The sequence below is a fragment of the Pteropus vampyrus genome, unplaced genomic scaffold (assembly GCF_000151845.1).
Source record: "Pteropus vampyrus isolate Shadow unplaced genomic scaffold, Pvam_2.0 Scaffold116, whole genome shotgun sequence".
Classification (NCBI taxonomy): Eukaryota; Metazoa; Chordata; class Mammalia; order Chiroptera; family Pteropodidae; genus Pteropus; species Pteropus vampyrus.
In genome coordinates, this window is record NW_011888897.1 from 2,047,937 (window position 1) to 2,068,603 (window position 20,667).

At 44.6% G+C, this 20,667-nt stretch overlaps 1 protein-coding gene across 17 annotated transcripts; it reads left to right on the forward strand.

Moving 5' to 3' along the window:
- Positions 1–134: 134 nt before the first annotated feature.
- On the forward strand, positions 135–18,815 carry ZNF384 (zinc finger protein 384). 17 transcript variants are annotated; one of them, XM_011365845.2, is made up of 13 exons: positions 135–259; positions 464–513; positions 1,390–1,449; positions 6,959–7,029; positions 7,577–7,814; positions 8,050–8,097; positions 8,301–8,634; positions 9,465–9,557; positions 13,202–13,426; positions 14,120–14,302; positions 15,838–15,916; positions 16,688–16,846; positions 17,438–18,813. In XM_011365845.2, the coding sequence occupies exons 4-13, from the start codon at positions 6,964–6,966 to the stop codon at positions 17,843–17,845; spliced, it is 1,833 nt and encodes a 610-aa protein (XP_011364147.1). In that variant the 5' UTR covers positions 135–259; positions 464–513; positions 1,390–1,449; positions 6,959–6,963; the 3' UTR covers positions 17,846–18,813. The 17 variants fall into 17 exon arrangements, with proteins under 17 accessions (XP_011364147.1, XP_011364150.1, XP_011364149.1 ...); XM_011365848.2 differs by lacking the exon at positions 14,120–14,302; XM_011365847.2 differs by lacking the exon at positions 9,465–9,557.
- The last annotated feature ends 1,852 nt before the right edge of the window (positions 18,816–20,667 follow it).

The following is a 20,667-nucleotide window of genomic DNA, read 5'->3' on the forward strand; positions in this document are numbered from 1 at the left end:
TTCTGCCCTGACTAACCTGGAGCCCTAGCGGCGCCGGATGCGCGCTACCACTCCCGGAAGTGACTCGACCTTTGCATTCCCCCCTCTTCCCCATTGCCGCTCCCCCTACATTACTATTTCCCTCCCTCCCCCCCTTTTCGTTTCCGGCGCTCCCGCCTTCTCTCCGCGGCGGCTTAACTCGGAGCTAGTGGGGGGAGGGAGGGAGGGGGCGTGGAGGAATTGGGGTTCTCGGGAGCACGAGCGGCAGCACCACTTCCGGGTGAGTGTTAGGGGAGGGCGGGCAGGAGGGGGCCACCCACTGCCTGGCGCCCCCGCCCCGCGGGTGTCTCGCGCGCACTCCGTGCGTATGAGTGTGTGGGTCTGTCTCGCGCCTAAAGTGCGTGCCCGCGCGGTCCGCCGCGCGCTCCCCCTCCCCTCGCCCCGTCTCGGTCCTCCCACCCCACTCGGCTCCCTCCTCTCTCAGCCAACGCCGCCCCTCCCGCGCTCTGGCGCCGCCGCAGCCGTCGCCGCCGGGTGAGTCTCGCACGGCTGCAGCCGGCGCGCTCTAAGCTCGCCGCTCCTCCCCCCTCCCCTTTTCTCGGGGGGGCGAGAAAGGGGGGGTCCTCGATGTGACTGTATGTGTGTCCGTCCCGGAACCGGAAGTGGTTGTGGAGGAGCGGGCGATGGGGAGGAATGGGGGGGCTTAGGGGGCGGGTGTCTATCTGGTGGGTGGCAGAGTTCAGCTCCCTGGAGAAGGAGGAGGGACGTCCCAAAGGGTCTTTGAGGAAGGGGTGGGGGGTGTCGACATCAGGAGAAGGCTCCCAGGAGCTGTCTCAGGGAAGCGAGGGTTTTGGGGGGACAGCTGGGGTCTCCAATAGATAGATCACTGTGCAGGCTGAGGGAGATACTTCTTGGCGTAAGGCCTTGGATAGGCAAGGGCGAAGTCCTCACAGAAGTGTGTGTGGGGGGAACCAGAGGAAGTGGCTGGGTCTGAACTGGCACTGTGCCTGACACAAGGGCTTGTGCATCCCCTCAGTCCTGAGCTTTGCCTTTTAAGCCAATCATCAGGGCGCAGGGACCCTTCTCTTCTTACAACTCTTCTGTTCTCTGACCCCTGATTACCTGTGGCCCTGGGGAACGAAAAACCAGTGTCTGAGCCCAGGAGTGGGACCCAAACACTGATGATACAATTCATCTTAGTTCTTAGGAATTGGCTTTATTTCCCTTGTATCCATATAGGGGGTGACACTGCACTCCTGTTAGTATTTCCTTTCACCTTTGGATTGTTGGTTGGGGTTCTGCCTGTATCTCCCACTAACTACTGACAGTCAAAGAATTCCTGAGGTCCTCCACAGTTCTCTGGTGGCTGCACCCTCACTGGCCCCTGTAACCAAGATAATTTGTTTACAGAAAGTTCAGGAGCCCTGGAAAGGAGAAAGAATAAAACAACAGGAGGAAGAGAGAGAGAGGGTAAGACAATTTTGGGTTAATGGTTTTTCTGTTTTGGGGGGAGAAGGGGTCATAATAAAATGGGCTTTTGGTGGGGACAATATGATAGAAATTTTCAAGTAGTAGCAATTATAATACTGATGTTTGCTATGGGAGAAAAGTTAGCCTCTTCTTAGTGTCTCTTGGGGGTACCCAGAAGGTTTTGTGGAAAAAGTTGACTCTGTACCCCATCACTTTCCATTCCCACCAATACTCACCAGAAATGAATTGTGAAATGCTCGAGCGAAATCACCTAAGTAGCGTTGCATTGTGTCCAGAGGAGAAATTTATTCTAATTTGGGGACAAATGGGCCCTAGTCGCCAGTATAGGCCCTATGGCACAGCTTATAGAATTGCTTTTCTGTATTTGGAACAAGGAGAATTTAGTCTGGGGATTGTATTATAAATATTACAGTGAAATGTTTGAAGTGTATCTGATGAGTGATTAGAATCTCAGGGTTATTTGAATTTGATGTGACAAGGTAAAGTTTTCAGGAAAAAACTAGTTTTTAGGTAGTTTGAAGTAAAGTTAATAAAACTATGGAGTGGACTCCAGAAGTATGTCTGGAAGAATTCAAAATATGACGCTCAATGATGATAGAGTTTCAGATAGCCTGAAAAAGACAGTGTATGATCCAAAACGGTCTGAGTTCAGAGCTTATAAACCTAGAGGTGTTGGGTGTTCTAAGACCCAATTCCAGGCTGGTTTATAAAATGCATTGCCCATAGGTTTCTGAGCCAAGTTGATTAAATATTAGGTGCATATCTTTCCTCCAGCCCCCCCCCCCGCCCTTTATTTTTCTCTGCCTCACATTGCCTGGACACATCATTTATAGTGGAATGGGCAGGGCAAGAGAAACTAGTGTCTTCTTCCCACAGAGTACAGGGTATGATGGTCCAGTGGTGCCCAGGGTCGAAGGTGCTGGCCCACATTGCCAGCTGTGTAGCGTTAGTGGTCCTGTTGGTCTGTTGGAGCATGGTCTTTCCCTATAGAATTGGGATAAACCTTTTCTGAGTTATTTTTGTACTTGAGAGCGTTTACAGATAGTAGAAAGGCCTCAAATTCTATTGAAATGGCCCTACTTGAATGTCCTTCTTGGAACTCAGGACCTGAGAAAAAGATTTTGTTTCCCTATTGAGAAAAAAAAACAGGTTCTCTGTGTTCCTTCACATTCAAGTCCTTAACTAATACTGCAGCCTTTCTGCAGTTGCGCATTTTGGAACAGTTTTGCTCAATAGACTGTCCGAGATCCATGGGTCAAGCTCTTTCTGTAGTTGAATTTGAGTTGATTGTTCTTTGCATCTCTATTTCTTGTAAGTGCTTCTAAGCTGGAAGCTATAGAACTGATACTTTGGGGGTAGTTCCTTTGTAATTATGTGGTCTTTATGTAATTTTCACTAATTGTCACTAATAGTCCTCATCACATGGAAGTATTTCTGTTCTTTTCAGGAGCACTTTGAGCATTTTATTCTTTTTTGTGTTGCCTTCATCCCATCACCATATGCCTTATAAATTTGTTTCGAGAGGTTTATTCTTCTCCCTTCCTTACTCAAACAGAAAGTTTAGTAGTTATTCAGTTATCCACTTATATAGGACCTAGAATGAGATTCCAGAAGTCATGATTCCTAGGTCCATTACCCAGCCACTGAACTTGGTTGGTGCAAGTATTTTGAGAGTTTGTAAAGGGTCATTGTGTTAAGAGAGTGTTATCTTCCCGAGAAAAGAAAATCATGGTTTATTTGAAAAGCAATTAAAAAATTAAGGTAATTACTGGGAAAGAGGTCGTGGTCTTCCCCATGTCTGCCAAAACGATATGCTAGAGGTAGTGACGTCTTTATTCCTGGATGGCTGATAGCACTGTGAAAGGATGAGCAGGTGGGCAAAGCTCTGGTGTAAGAGTTCAAGTTCTACTGTGTGTTTCATAGATATTATTTAATGTTGTCTTTTTTTTCTTCACTTCCTTAGGGCTTCCAAGATTTCTTTTGAGTTTGAAAAAGAAATATATGTAATTCCTTGAACCTCTTTAAAAAATCTCATGGCCAGCTCCATTATAGCAAACCTCCCTTCTTAACAGAACAGTTGAGCACTGTGCAGTAGTAAAGTTGACATTAGAATCTAGACTTTCAATCTGCTAATATTCTTCTTTCTACTTACTGTGTTTTTTCTTCTTTTACTGTTCTTTAGGCTATAATAGAACCCTTTCACTTCATTCCCAGTCTAGGGTACACCAGTTCTTTTTTTTTTTTTCTTTTTAATACATTGGCATAGTCATCAAAACTTGCACTCTGTGTAGAGATGAGGTTTCCCTGTAATATCAGTGAGCTTCTTCGGATTTAAGAATGTTGATATGTGTCTGCTTGGATGTCGGGATGGTTTGGTGAGAGTTCCTCCTTGAATGAGAGTTAAGAGTATAAGTGGTAAAATAGACAGTAAACAGATATTCAAGTGATCTGTTACACAACTCCAAGGGGTGCCATTTGCATGTATTCTGGCAAGACTCTTACCTTCTTTGCTCTCCATTTGATCTCATTTTAGGGATACAGAGATTTACGTCAGACTTATCAGAATAGCAGTATAGCATTTCTCAGGTGTCGTTTTGCAGACAAATATTGCTTCTAGTTCACCAAGCAGTACTTTCCATGTCCCCCAATTTGGGGTTGACATTTACTAGAAGCTCACAAAGCATATTTATCATTTTATCCTAGAACCAGCTATGATTCTGATCTTCAGTTTTGTTCTCTTTAAGAACCAAAGCAGAGTGAGAGATTGAGTATCTGTGGAAGTGGCCTTTCACCCGCTCTGGACAGTCTGGCCTTTTTACTCAGATTCCATCATTCTAAGATCAGTTATCTTGTGGCCAGGAGAGATTTCACAGGATGTGGACAGAGAATATCATCTTTAACTGCATTTTGCTGTCATCAGAATTTCATTTTTGAAAACATTAGTGAGAGTTACCTGAAAAATGTATAGTCTGTTCCTGGAAATATTCTAAATTTTAATTCTTGAATCAAGACACAATGTCAGAAAGTGTGTACTTCAGTTATATGGTTTTGATCTCTTGTAGAATCCCTTTCTCTAACTTGCTGTGCTATTTACTGTTTGCCTCCAATTTCCTCATTCGAAAAATGGAGATTACAATACTTTACTTCATAGAATTGTTGTGGGTATTAAATGATGTGATAGGTGTAAAGTGCTTAGAACAGCACCTTGAACACTATAACCACTTAATAGACATTAATGGTGATGGTGGTGGTGATATTGTCCACCACATCACTTTGTATGCCCCTTTTATAGGAACCTACAGGTAATATTTCCCTCAGACACTTCTTCACCTGAACCATTTGTGGGACGATATGGATAGATACAATCTTTTTTTGTGAGGGAGGGGCCCTTTCACAGGAATCCTATCTGAGGACATTCTTATTTTCAGGCTCTCAGTTCCTCCTAAATTTTCACATCCGTAATGTGTTTACTTCCTTGACTCTTTGGGAGGAAATTATGTATTAGACTCTCCTTTCTTTTACTCTCTAGCCTGATGCTCTACTTCATTTCTGCCATATATTACCACTCTTGTCTGTTTCATTTCTCTCAGCTAGAAGGTTAGACAAACGGGTCATGGGTCAAGGTTTGAACCCCTGGCAATGTTTTCAAAATCTGTGTGTGGAGTCCACTGTCATTCATTCATTAAATATGGAGTTGCTGCGTTTGAGACTAGAGAGAGTCAAGATGTGATCCCTGCCTCCTGAAAAGCTTGGCAAGATTGGATTCTTTTAAACTGTGATCTAATTGTTTCTTGATTTCTTTTGCCTGAGAAGGACCTTAAGCCCCTTTACGAAGCTAATGCTGGAAGGAAAAGGTTAGCACCTGTTTCAGGGACTGTCTGGTTTTCCTGTATTTTATGATTTGGAGAGCAGGATTTCCCTGTGGTCGATCCTCAGTCATATTGAGCCTCATTTGTGTGAAGTTGTTGTAGTCACAGATTTGGTGCATTCCTCTCCTCTCCTTTGCCACTTGTTAGGAAAAAGTAGGCTGACATTCAGTTCTGGTTCCCTTTCTAGGTTTTAATACTGTTTAATAGAGCAAAAACATGTGATGAGATTTTTGGAGAAGGATAAGGAACAGGGTTATGTTCAGAGGGATATCCCTTCTGCTTAAACTTCTTTGTTGAAGATTTTTCCTAGTTCCCTTAGTCTCTGTTTGAAACTCAGTTTCTGTTCCCAGTCTACCATCTTAGTATCTCAGATACCTCTTAGTATCTCTGGTATCTGCCGCCAGCATATTCTCAGTGGGACCTGTGGCTGTAAGTCACAGGTCCTTCTTCCCCACTTGAATCTTGGTTGCACTTAGCTCAGAGTAGTAGAATGGTGATAATGTTTAGTTCTTGCTGCCCCACCAGTCGCATACTCCCTCTTTACCTACTTTCTGCTGGGCTGGATCTTTCCTAGTCCAGGATTTTAGGAAGCTACTCTTGACCAACGTGCAGCCAATTAAGTCTTTCTAGAAGTGATCAAAATGTGAAAATGAGTGAGTGGTGGGGTACCTGGATTCTGTACCCATCTGTGACTTGCAGTGTGATTCTGAGGGATTTGCTTTTCTTGCTTTTTTTTTCACTCCCAAAGTTTTAAGCTTAATTATCATCTACATACAGAGAAGAACTTGAACTCTTAGAAGCCTAGTGTTGGAAAAACTTCAGAGCAGGAGTCTAGTAATGTGTATACGTCTGGTCCACTGTTCCCACTATTCTGAGTCCCTTTACGTGAAAATCTGGGATGCTGCTGCTACTGCTGGTGCTAGAACCCTTTTTTAAACTGGTAACTCCTAGGTTCTCACTACTCAGCCCAGAGTGTGTGGTACCCAGTGCAGCACCATGGATGTTCTTAGACTTTGGTGGGATCAGTGGGGCGTGGTCCCCAGATATCATCTGGTACTCAAAGAATACCTTGATTTTGATTCCTGCCAATTTCATTGTTTAATTCCCTTGGATATTTTGTGTTCTGGCTTAGATAGAACTATAGTTGTCTCAAGTAGAACTTTAATTTTTTTTATTTCAAAGAAGGTAGATTTGAGGGATAAAGAAAAAGAGGAACAGTGACAGGTACCCTGCTGTTGGAAGCCAGTCAGTAGTTTCTTTCGTTGGACTTTGGACACATCACTTCCTCTCTCATGACTTCAATTTCTCTTTTTGTCCACAAAGGAAAGTAATACTCATTCTGTTTCTTTGGTGTATGAGAAACATTCTGTGGGTAAATGAGACATGTATGAGTTCTTTAACCAGTATCTTAATTAGGATAGCTTCTGCTGGATGGCAGGATAGTGCTGAGTGATTCTGACCAATGAGACTAATACACTAGATCCTAAGGTTGTGACTGCTAATTCCCAGCCATGTGATTAGAGGCCGAAGAAGAGACCAGGAACTCCTCAACTCCCCTTCTCCATTGCTGAGCTTCTTCAGATATATTCCTGAGTATGATGTGGTCTTTCTTTCTTCAGGTAGAATGGAAGAATCTCACTTCAATTCTAACCCGTACTTCTGGCCTTCTATCCCCACAGTCTCAGGACAGGTAGGTGTGATTTGCTTTTTTGCTCCTCCCCCATCATGTGCTTTTTCAACTCTTGAGTAGTAAGTTCTGGTATGTTGAGACTGAAGCAAGAAAAACCATATGCGTTTTTACTGGGTCCCCATCACTGAGAAATATGGTGTTTCTATCTTGGCTTCTCTGGAAGCACAAAGATATTAACTGTTCCTTGATCTCAGAGGAGGGAGACAGAATGCAAAGTGCTTAATGAGCAGACAAAATCAGCCTCTTCCCAAAGAAGCCACTCCCCTCCACCTTCCTTTTCTTGTATTTATTTATTAAATTATAGTTGACATACAATGTTATATTAGTTTCAGATATATCTGGTAGTGATTAGACAGTTATATACCTTACAAAGTGGTCATTTCGATGAGTCACATACCCATCTGGCATCATATATAGTTACTAAGATAGTATTGACTATAACTGGCAGTTTGTACTTCTTAGTCCTCTTCACCTTTTTTGCCCATCCCTCCAACCCCTCCCATCTGGTGACCATCAGTTTGTTCTCTGCCCCTTCCCTTTCTTTTAGATTGAGAACACGATGTTCATCAATAAGATGAAGGATCAGCTATTGCCAGAGAAGGGCTGTGGGCTGCCTCCACCCCACTACCCCACCTTGCTGACAGTGCCTGCCTCAGTGTCCCTGCCCTCGGGCATCAATATGGACACAGAGTCCAAGTCAGACCAGCTGACCCCACATAGCCAGGCGTCCGTTACCCAGAATATCACGGTGGTCCCTGTGCCGTCTACAGGACTGATGACTGCTGGTGAGCAACTCTGCTCTTCTCCAATCTGAGGTGTTGATCTTCCATGATCAGTACCCCAGGCTGGAGGGCTCCAAGGACATGGGGAGTGGGAAATGTGTTTGATTACTCAATCAGATTTTTATTAAGTGCCTACTGTGTGCCTAGCAATGCGCTAGGCATTGTGGGGGATACAAAGAAGTAGAAGATGCGGTCCCTGCCTTTGAGGAGGTGACATTCTTTCCTTCTCTGAATCAAGGAGTCTCCTGTTCTCAGAGGTGGAGAAGAGAAGGGAGTCAATCAAGGGGTAAATCTCACTGTTACCGGGGGTGGGGTGGGCAACAGGGGTTAGGAGACCATTATTTTTCTATAGGGTTTGGGGTTTCCTATATACTCTGGGCTGGGGGGCGGTGGTGAGGGGTTAATTAGACACTGATTTGGGGGAAATTAAATAGGATTAGAATCAGCAGTGGACAACATGACACCATCTCCTTTTTCTCCTAATCCTAGGTCCTGGTTTGGTAATCACGTCCCCCTCAGGCTCCCTTGTGACCACAGCCTCATCAGCTCAGACCTTCCCCATTTCGGCTCCCATGATTGTCTCAGCTCTTCCCCCTGGCTCACAAGCCCTGCAGGTGGTCCCTGACCTCTCCAAGAAGGTATCATCAGCCCTAACGGAGGAAGGAGGTGGAGGTGGTGGTGGAGGTGGCAGTGTGGCTCCTAAGCCCCCCCGGGGCCGAAAGAAGAAGCGGATGCTAGAATCAGGGCTGCCTGAGATGAATGACCCTTATGTCCTCTCTCCTGAGGATGATGATGACCATCAGAAAGACGGCAAAACCTATAGGTATGAGTCAGAGCTGGGGCAGAATGGGCTGAGGATCCTTGTCTCAACTTCCCTATTCCCTGTGTCCTGCCCCTAATCAGGCTGTATGCCCTGCCAGCTTTCCACCTCATCCACGTGCATGTCAGGTGTTCTGGTGTGAGGCAGGAAGATTGAGCTTATAGCACTTCTCTGGTGCCTCTTCCCCCAGGATGCAGACCCATTTCACTCCTTCCTTTTTGGGGTCATCAGCACTGACATAATAAGAGTTTCTTGTAATGAGGCTTTAGACTGGGTTTGAGACTCCATCTCCAGCTACTTTTTGCTTTCTATATTTTCCATTTCTATTTTTCCAAGAAACCTTTCTGGTAAGCCCCTCACCAGTGTTTCATCCACTGATTCTTGGACTGTATTTGAACGTTGAGCTTGCCTGACCCTGCATGGTTGGGAAGATGGGAGGGGTGTATATAAAAAGGTGGGAGAAATAGGATATCTCCCTCCCCACTCTTAGAATATATGCTTATAAAATGACTGTTTGTTCACTTTCTAATTCATAGAAGTCATTTTGATTCTTCACTGCCTTTAAGTGTCCATTGTCAAAAAGCATTATATTTGCATGTGGTACTGTACAAAACTAATTACATAGTAAACTTCCCTGCCCTTTGAAAGTTGGAAATCTTCTAATCCCCTTGAGAGTTATCAAGGGCCCTTGTGGGTTTGGGGAGTTTGGTCCCAGTATACAGAGTGGGATAACCACTGTTACAGCTTTGATGCAGACAGGGGCAGGTGTGCATGGCTGGGAGACTGGGTCTGTCCTTAGTGTACCGAGATGGGCAATGTTGTTCCCATTTTAGGAGCGAAGGGAACTGCGGCACAGGAAATGGACAGAGCCTTGGGCTCATGGATTCAGTTCCCGGCTCCACCACGAACTTGCTGTGTGACCCTGGGCAAGTCCTTTCCCCCCTCTCTGGGCCTCAGTTTCCTCATCTGTAAAATGGGGAGAATTCTGTTTCTTCCTCCCATTTGTTGGGAGTATATATCAGATAAGATTTGAAATGTTGGGAACGTCAAAAGAGATAAAGAATAGTCATCATTTAGCATTTATTATTATTTGTGTTGTACACTTCTGCTGTTGAGAGTAGCTATGACTGTAGAGCATTTAAATCCCTCTTTGTAAGTGAAAATGAGGGGAGTGTTGCTATGCAGAAAGTATTAGCACTGCAAAATTCCAGTCTCTAATCCCAAAGTTCATTGCAGCTTTATTATTACAGGTGTACCCCACTTTATACAATAAAAGTGTTCCTGGAAAATGTTTACATCATATCATATTATAAAGGTACCTGACAAGTTTGATTCATTAAAGGCATTTTTTAATATATCATTTCATAAAATGAAAATCCTTCTTAAATATATTTTGTAGAAATCTGGATTGTATGTATTTGCTTAAAGCGAGGTCATTGTACATGGAAAAACACTCATACAAAATGTGCTGCGGCACGAGTAGTGGGAGGGTTCTCCGACACCCTGTGGAGCCCTTCACACGGGTCAGTGTCCTGACTCTGCCAAGCATTTTTGGTTGGTTGGTTGTTTTGGATCCACATTTGGACTTCCCAAACTGTGTATACGGATAGAAATGTGAATATACAATTGGAAGGATACCCCGATGACTTTTCTACACCCTCAGCATTTTTGGAGTTCTTGACAGCCCCCATGCCAAGTGACTAAAGAGGACTCTGAAATTTAAGGGCAACTAATTATATTCTAGGTGAATGGAATTTCTTCAGAAACTCAGAACTCTGAAGTTCCAAAGGAATCTTTTTTAGTCACAAAGAATCTCTCTTTCGATGCATGTGTAGGTCAGCCACATCCATTCCTGTGGCCAGTGGCTTTTGATGGTGTATTGGGTAATTGGGTTCTGTGTCACTCTGGGCAAATCAACTTATTTCTAGGTCTTTGTTTACATCTGTAAAATGGGAAGATCAATTGTGGCCCTCATTTATCTTGTGGAAATGTTTTGAGGGATAATCAGAGTATTTGAAATTGTTTTTGAGTATCTAAGGAAAAAAAGGGATAATTCAAAGTGGTCACTGTAAGCGAAGCCATTGCATCGCATGCCTCCAAAGGGGCACTGTTCTCATGTTGAATGTGAATGGTGTCCCTTAGAGTTGTGCACCCAGTGATATGGGGTGCTGGCTTTTCTGCCCCCCGCTAACTGCACACTGCCACAACTCTCCTACATCGGATTTCTTTCCGACCACTCAACACATTGCATTAAAGGACTTGTACCTTCGTGTTTGGCTTCATAGGATTTCAGAGTTGGCACTACTTGAATGGTCACCTAAGCCAGTCCCTTCTCTATATTTTAGTCTTCTAAACGTTCCTGGCAGATGGTTGTCCAGCCTCTCCTTGAATACCTCTGGTGTGAGGAATCTTAAATTAGACTAGAATCATGGCTTTGTCATGAATAACTATTTGCCCTTTGGCAAATTACTTAACTTTTCTGAGCCTTGGTGCTCCTTTCTATAAAACTGGGATAATACTTGCCAGGTTATTGTGAGAGGTGGAAACAATGTGTTTAATATGCCCAACCCCTTGCCTAGCAGTATCGGGCACAACAAATGGCAACTATTATTATTATCATTATACCTAATACCTTTTGTGAGTGCTCATTTCGTTGCCAGTCCATTATCAATGAATTTAAGCTTTGCAGATTCTTCTCTAGTTGAAAACTGATGAAGAGTGTTATTTTCTCTTATACTTAATTTCATATTGAGGGTACAGTTGTATATTCAGCACACACACACACTAAATGAGATACTGAGTTAAAGTGAATATTGTTTTACCTATCTGAAAAATTTTAGCAACCAAGGGAAATTATTTTGTAACTTTAGTACAGTTTCCCTCCAAGTGACAATATGTCAAGTTTCTAACCTCAGTCGTAGGTAGTGAAACATACAGTAGCATGAGCTCATCCATCAGCACTGCTGCTATTAACACTAATGCAATTTTATTATTAGAGGACACTTGCTTTACCTTTGTCCTGGGTGTTTGCTGGCCCTTCTGGGGGCATATATTTATCTCTCCATTTTACAGACCAGAGAATTGAGGTCTAGATTGATGATCAAGCCTGTTACTGAACTTTAAGTAGAGCCCAGGTGTCTAAACTTCCATTGGCTATTTTCTGTTGGCTATGTCCTTTGGACTGCGCTACCTATAAATAAAACCTCCCCACTGCTCATACAATGGTTGGACATCCCAGACAATGGTCGGGGATTGGTAAACTGATAATTATGTTATAGAAATTGGCCTTAATGATTGGAATTTTAATAGAAACAGTTCTATATGGGCCATCTCCCCAGTTAACAGTGGTATCTTTTTCTCTGAAGAGTCCTTTGTAGTCTTGATCTCAGTTATTCTTTAGAAATTCTCCTGGAATCATAAAAAAGCAGGAATTATACTCTGTACCATGCCAGACCCTCTTCCAAGGATAAGTTGGGAGGACTCAAGGAAGAGAGACTTGCCCTGGTTACCTGGCTTCCAGGCTATTGCCCTTTCTATCAGCCCACATTGTGCCCTGGTAACTTGTTTAGGAGTGCTAGGGTTCTAGCTCATAGATAGTTTTTACCCAGTAAAAAAGTCCGAATAGTTGTGGCTTGACCTGCTCAAAGGCCTCCTTATTTGATATTCTTGGGCAATGCTAGAGCAGTAAGAATTACCAAATCAGGTGATGAGTGAAAGTGTATGCACATGCCGTTGATATCACCCCAAAGTGCTGACACTGGCTCCATGTGTGAGGAAAGAGGAAAGGTTTAGCATGGAAGCTCAGAGCTTCCCAAATCTTCTCCTAAATATTTGAAAGATAGAACCCACTTCCAACAGTTACCTTGGCTCATTGCAAAAGTGGTTCTCACTTGATTACCAAGGGGCTGGGACTTAGGGGCAGCTGGTGGAACATCAGATACAGGGTGGAGGCCAGACGTACATGGTTTGGAAAAGCCCCTACAAATACTGTAATTCTGATAATTCTCCTTCCATCCCTCCCTCCCCCCATTTATTTAGGAATCCCTGGCAAAAAGGAAGTAGAAAATCTGAGAGAAGGCAGTTGTCTGAGGAAACAGGAGAAGTCCTGGGTAATCTAGCCAGTTTGTCCTCGTTATCATCTTGAGAGCTTGAGAAATAACTGAGGGATGTACTTTATACATGGGAAATTAGAGAAAGGAGCTCTTTAAAAGTTTGAAATTAAGATATAGGCAGAAGAAAAACAAGTTAAATGATAATCCTGGCCCGGTGAAATTCACATCAGCCCAGAGCCCATAATAAGATTTTCCTGTTTTACGTGGTTGAATTCTTGTTTTTGTACACACTTAGGGAGTTCAGTCATTCAGCAAACATGTATTGAGTATTTATATTGTGCTGGGCTGTTAGAAGCTTTGGCTATAAAGATAAAATAGAGCTTCTCCTCTCACTGGCCTTAAGTGTTATTGGAGTAGGAGAGTGATCAGAGAAATTGGCTTCTTTAGAAGTGGAGGGGAGGGTTTAGCCGTGCCCTCTTGGTAGGAAGGGTTCTAACCACTGCCCTCACTTGGCCCAGGTGCCGGATGTGCTCACTGACATTCTACTCAAAGTCGGAGATGCAGATCCACTCCAAGTCACACACCGAGACCAAGCCCCACAAGTGCCCACATTGTTCCAAGACCTTCGCCAACAGCTCCTACCTGGCCCAGCACATCCGTATCCACTCAGGGGCCAAGCCCTACAGTTGTAACTTCTGTGAGAAATCCTTCCGCCAGCTCTCTCACCTTCAGCAGCACACCCGGTAAGGCTGCTCTTGGTTTTACCCCACTACCTGGCCGTGAACCCCTCACCCCAAAAACACATCTGCGCCTACTCTTCTCTCCACGTCTTCTTTTTTCCTTTTCGACTTTGCCCTTCGGGAGCCTCAACTCTCCCATTACTGTCTGTGAAAAATAAACTCTATGTCCTAGCGCTTTGCGGGAGGCGGCCTGGAAAATTGTGGTCTCCAATCCCAAAGTCTAGAACGATTTTTGTGGTTTCTCTCTGTGTCTGTGTTTGGAAATCTGCAGAGCAGGCCCTGCTTTTACTATATGCTTCAGTTCAGAGCCAAGGTGTGCATTCAGCTTCAGGTCCATGGGGAACAGGCGGTATTGGTCTTTGTTCAGATTACTGTTTGGAAGCAGGGTATCTGTGGTGAGTGTGTAACCTTAGAAACAAGCGGAGGGTTGACAAGACTGAAATCTTTAAGGTTACCAGGAACCAGGGGTTGCAGCTCTTCATCATCTCACTGCCATTCTAGCCACCGACTTAAGATCAGCAACAACCTAGATCTGGGTGTCCTCCTCATTAGCCTATCCAGGCCGGAGTATGTTTGGGAGGAGGGAGGAGGGGGTGCTCTCATCCGTCAAGCAACATCATTTCACCCAGCAGAGAGCTGAGCCCGTGGTGTCGAACTGCTTCCTCCTCCCCCCTTCCCTCCTCTCCTCTCCGGCAGGATCCACTCCAAGATGCACACGGAGACCATCAAGCCCCACAAGTGCCCGCACTGCTCCAAGACCTTCGCCAACACCTCCTACCTGGCCCAGCACCTCCGTATCCACTCGGGGGCCAAGCCCTACAACTGTTCCTACTGCCAGAAGGCCTTCCGCCAGCTCTCCCACCTCCAGCAGCACACACGGTAAGGGAGAGTGGCGGGCTACTGCCCCCGCCCCGCTGGCATGCCCTCCCCACCCCCGCCCCGGACACACACAACAACCCGCATGCGGGGGGCGGGGGAGAGACCTGGCTGGAGGAGAGACCTGGCTGGAGGAGAACATGACTGGCATCCGGGAGAGAAAGAACAAACGATAACTCTGGAGAAACAAGTGGACGTTCAGAGAGTGTCTGGGGCAAAAGCTACATTGGGGAGCTGCGATGACTGTGATATTCCCAGATGCGTGGGAGGAAGAGACTCATCTGGAGCAGAGACCATTTTTTTTCCCCTCATTTCCTTCCCTGAAAACACCCGTGCACACATCTTGCAAGATTTTCTCCTTGATGCCAAAGCAGGGCATTGGATTGAAGAAGATGTTACCTCTAGCCCGTAGAGCACCACTTATGAACTGGAGATATAATCAGACTTTAGCTGGATTTCATCGGCCTGGTGACACCTACGGCAACAAGGAGATCTCCAAGGGATACCAGGGGTAGAGAACAAAACCAAACACATCCTAAATCTTCACAGAGAACTGGCAAACAAAATGAAAAGGCTCATATTTCTTAAGGATGCCCACTGTTTGTCCCATGAATCTGGAGCGACTAGGAGGAAGTGAACCTGCCAACCAAAAGAATTGATGTCCTTCATTGGTATCTCAAGTTGAACTGGAGTTCAGACTCTTATTGGCCATAGATAGGCCTCACACTGCTGTATCTGGATGTGGTGATCCCCCTTAAAGTGGTCAGACATGCTTTGTGAAGAGGAAGAGTCGGGCTTTCCTCATAAGGAGACACGTCCTGTGCTGTTTTCAAGGTTTTATAACAGATCTAGAAAAGCGTCTGGTCACAAAGATAGTTCTGAAGTCCCTGATGAGGAGCAGGTGTCTGCACACTTTCAAGTCCTTGGCTCATCTCAGTGGAGGGCCCTGTAGTGTTTGGGAAAGAGGTCAAATTGGTACTAAACGAGGCATTTTCTACCATTAGGTGGCTGGACTGGGGAAAAATCCCAGGAGTTTCCATGGGTATTTGTATCACTGCTACTTTCACAGTTACCATAACTCTGTGTTTTTCTTTGACACCAGACTTTCTCTGGGAGTGGTGTTCAAGGCTGAGGAGATAGTTTCTGGCTGTATGGTGGAGGCCAAGGAAGAGGTGTTATGTGTATCTTTTTCTTTATCGTTGTGTTGACCTTATGTTTCTGAGCATTCTTCAGGGACAGTTGCTATAGGAGCTGACGTGTATACCAAATTGTAGTCTGCCTGTCTCTTGGCTGCCAAGCCACCAGTTCTTCTTCCCCCAGCAGAGAGGAGCCCAGCTTGAGCTGAGTGACACAGGCAATGAGCAAAAATCAGGTGATACAGCGTGATCTGTGTAAAAGGAGCCGAGGCCTCCTGGAGACCCATCTCACACTCCCACTCCTGTGGGAGGGCAGGAGTGACCTTGAGGAGGCTTGTTGAGCCAATCTCCAAGTGGCCTTGCTGACATCTCTCCCTTTTCTTCTTTTCTTATCCCATGCAGAATCCACACCGGTGATAGACCATACAAATGTGCACATCCTGGCTGTGAGAAAGCCTTCACACAGCTCTCCAATCTGCAGGTAAATGCTCCTCTGTCCACAGGAGGCCTTGACTCTTAAGACTTGGGGGTCGAAGTGCCATTTAACTAGTAGAGCAGTTCTCAAAACTTTTTCAGGACCCCTCACAATAATTATTGGGGAACTTAAAAAAGCTTTTATTGATGTAACTATCGGTCTACCTAGATAGTGTGAAACTGAAAAACTGAAAAAGATATTTAGTAGTTTGTTTAAAAATAACAAACCAATTGCATGTTAACACAAATAACATTTCCAAACACAAACCCAAAAAATTTTAGTAAGAAGAATGGCCTTGTTTTACATTTTTGCATGTTTTTTTAGTGTATGGCTTATCAGAAGATGGCTAGATTCTCATGTCTGCTGTATTCAGTCTGTGGCAATATTATACATCATGTAATCTCCATATAGTCATGAAAGAGAGTGAAAAGGAAGACATTGTCTTATTATTTTAACAATAGTTTTGACCTTGTAGGCCCCCTGAAAAGGTCTTGGTGTTCCCTAGCGTTCCCCATGCCTCATTTTGAGAACCACCGAACTAGTGGGACCAGGCATAGCCATCATTCTAACTTTCAGGAACTTGGTATGTGCTGCATGATGTATGCTTTTTCCTTTAGCCTATGGCTCCTGAAGTTTTATTTGAAGCAATTTCTACTGGCTTTAGATGGAAAGAGAACCTGAGAGGCCTGACACTCAACTCAGATCTTTCCATTAAGGTCAAGGAGGCAGGAGAGACGAGTCCAGTGCACTCATCTTGATATCTCCCAATCTTCTTAGTCCCACAGGCGGCAGCACAACAAAGATAAACCCTTCAAGTGCCACAACTGTCATCGGGCGTACACAGACGCAGCCTCACTAGAGGTGCACCTATCTACGCATACGGTGAAGCATGCCAAGGTGTACACCTGCACTATCTGTAGTCGGGCATATACGTCGGTGAGTGCACATTGCCTTCTCTTTCCTTCCCTGTAGGCCTGTAGGACTACAATCCACTTGACACATCTTTCTGGATAAAAATCTGTTGCAGTGAATCTGCTGCCTCCCTAGCTCCAACTTAGAATCAGAAAGGAGAACAGAAACTAAATAGATCCATAACTGCAGAATTTAGGGGATGCCTGATCCCTTAAGCCTGTGGAGATTTCTAAGCAATGATTCTTCGTTTTATTTGAACATAAGGCAAAATAAAGCAACTTGAAAGTTTGAGAGGAAAAAGATCTCAGATGTTTTCCATTAGACTCCAGAAATTGGTTGTAAAGTTGTTCTAGTCAAAGATCTGTGAGAAAATGACAACTTTCCCTGTGCCAATTGAATGCCAATTGACTGCCAGTGGTGAATCTAAAGATCACCCTCTCTTTTCTACCCAATAGTGAGCCCCGAAAGTGGCACATGGGGAGAACTTGCCCCTGGCTCCAGAATACCTTTGTACAAATAACGCTCTATTAAAGCAACGTAAGAGTCCAGGATGCTGGTTACAAGTAACTTTTCTTTCTCTTTCCTCTCTCAATTCCTTTTTACCGTCTCCTTCAGGAAACGTACCTTATGAAACATATGCGCAAACACAACCCTCCTGATCTCCAGCAACAAGTACAGGCAGCAGCAGCGGCAGCAGCAGTGGCCCAGGCCCAGGCCCAGGCCCAGGCCCAGGCCCAAGCTCAAGCTCAAGCTCAAGCTCAAGCTCAGGCTCAAGCCCAGGCTCAAGCCCAAGCTCAGGCTTCCCAGGCATCGCAGCAGCAGCAGCAGCAACAGCCACAGCCACCACACTTCCAGTCCCCTGGGGCAGCCCCCCAGGGTGGGGGTGGTGGGGACAGCAACCCCAATCCTCCACCCCAGTGTTCCTTTGACCTGACCCCTTATAAGACGGCGGAGCATCATAAGGACATCTGCCTCACAGTCACCACCAGCACCATCCAGGTGGAGCATCTGGCTAGCTCGTAGAGACCTGTGCTGCCACCCACTGGGAAGAGGGGAAAGAAGTTCTAGTCCCTTCTTTCTCCAACTCCTCTTGGTGGGAAAAGTCCTCTTCTTCCTTGACAGGCCTTGGCTCCATCTCCTTGGGCCTCAGGCACCGCCTTCCTTCATAGGATACCATATTTTCAACTCCTCTTCAAAAGGAACATCAGCCCTCCTGACTGGCAAAGGATTACTGAGCTGGTAGTGTAATCCAGCAGCCTCCCCTCCCAAGCATAGCTTTTTAAAATTGGGGGGTTGGTGCTCAAGGGAGGGATTTGTTATGACCTCATAGAAACTTTTCCAATATGGGCACTTACTCTCTCCTTACCCTCATAATCCTCAAAGTTCAGGCTGATAGAAGACTAGAGGCTGGCCCTCCCAGATGCCAGAGAGAAGGGAGCCCTAAATGCAGCCAGCCTCCTGTTCTAATCTTGCCTGCAAAAGAACAGGTTTCTCACGTGCCCCAATCCCTGGGAGCTGTTTTTTTTCCCCTCATGGTCTCACTTCGATTCCTACCTAATGCTGGAGGGGGGAGATCTGTGTGGGGGTCAGACCCCCTTTATTTGTAAAGGGGTATGGGCTGAGATGTGGTCCCCAAGGGGCCGGCAATCCCCCAAATGGTTGAGGGTTGCTTAGAAGTGTGGGTTATGGTTTTCCTTGGAGCCTCTCTTCTCTGCCAGCCATGGCCCTGTACTCTGTCTCCCCATCCCCAAATCTAAGGAGCTGTGGGAGCTTTGTGTTCTTATGAAATCCCACAACAAGGGGAGTTGCAGAGAAGGGAGAGTTCGGGGCAAACACAAGGACTGGACTTAGCTCCCTAGGTGCCACGGTCAGTTACCGGACACGGATTTATATATAAATATATATATATAAATATATATATACCCACTCATCACGGCCATCTTTGTTGTAACCATTTCTGTGTTTATAAATGCATTATCTCTGAGAATTTTCATATTTGATGTTTTTATTTTTGTCCTTTTTTTTTCCCACCCTGTCTTCTGGCCAATGACATTTTTATTTCCTTTCGTATTTTTTTTTTAATCATGACAGATTTGAGAAAAAATGAAAAAAATCAGGAATCCAGTTGTTATAAAGCAACTTAAAATGAAGGAAAAACTTATGTACAAACCAAGGGGTGTTTTTAGAACCTTGTATAGAAATAAATTCGTGTAAAAGGATCAGAGGCAGTGGAGCTACTGATGTGAGTGAGCATGGGAATAAGCTATTTGGGGAAAGATTTAAGGCCAAGACTAAGGATTTACACTAGTGTATATGTGAAGAACGAATGTTGTGTGATGAGACTGTGTATCCCCAGCCATAGAAGGTGGTGTAGCTTTGATATTTATGAAGTGAAATCTTGGTTGATCAGGGTTTCTAATACAAATCTTGTCAGAGGGACTAGTTTGCTTAAATGCATGAGAGCAAGTTTTCAATCCTGTGTTAAAACTGCTAAGCTTTGTCAAAGAAATGCAAGCACGGCCTCTTGAAAGGACCTACAGTTCCTGCTTGAGCATCAGTGGGCTCAGGGCTAATTCCAGTTAGTGTGTGTGTACATACACATATTCATTATCCTGTGGCACCTTAAACCAGAGGTTTCCAGTGGTGGAAACCATAACCAGGATTGACTAACGACACATGGTCAAAGAACCTGGACATCAGCCCTGGCTCTACTATCTACCAGTGTTAGCCGAGATGCTTCAACTGTAACATGAAGAGATTGGATAGATCACCTCCAAGATTCCTTTTTGAGAATTAAAAAACCTCTAAGTAGTGAGAAGATTGTGACAAAGCTCCCATGTCTCATAACATGGCTATCGTCTGTGGGACTGCTGGTCAATGGTGCTCATTACCAGAGTGTAGATAGCCAAAGAAATAATGTCCATTTAATTTTGGGCTCATTCTCTTGTGTGGGCATCCAAGATAGTCTCCACCTGTGGCGTGACACTAATGAATGTAACACACAAATATGCCAATGTTAGCTTCCTCAATATTTGCTTTTTTCGCTTGCTCTCACCAACTATTGAAAGGACCCTGACAGCCCTACCTTCATCACAGGTAGTAGAACCAGAATCTACTTTTTTAAAGAATATGCTCACTCATAGCAACAATCCTATGAAGTAGGTACTGTTATTCTCATACAGAGGAGGAATAGACTCACAGCTTAAATTGTTTACCTAGGGGCATGACACATAGAGTGAAGTCTTCTATTGCTCTATCTTACCACCTGCTCAGTAGTAGAACCTGGGGTTTTGCCTTACCCTTCACATATTTGGTCTAAATTATGTGGCTGAAAATTGGTTTCATTAAAAGCCTACCATGTGATACTGATTATTATCAAGAACGTGAGAGGCAACGATCTCCAAAACACTTGTCTTACACCACTACTCATTATGGACTTTGAGTTGTTTCCCTAGTGTGGTGGCAGCATGTTATGCACTTGATTGCTCTCCATCCTGATGAAAAGCAGTTTCCATTGTACTGTAGCTGACTATGGTGATCGCTAGCATCTAACTGGCCCAGCTGTGACAGAATTTCATGCCCCAATCCTTTCAGAATCATGGTGCTAGTTAATATCAAATATACATTCAAATAAAAAGGAAGACAAAAAACAAGAGAGCAAGGCAGGAATACTATGTCATTTTGTATGTGAGAATGGAGTGTAAAAGGACAGGAATCCTGACAAAATGTGTGGAGAATTATAACTTTATTGTGTGAGTAATTCTTTGTACAAGCAGAATTTATAAATAATGAACTTTTTCCATGTTAAAAAACCTGGGGAGTTGATATTCGTGTGAGTGAACAGA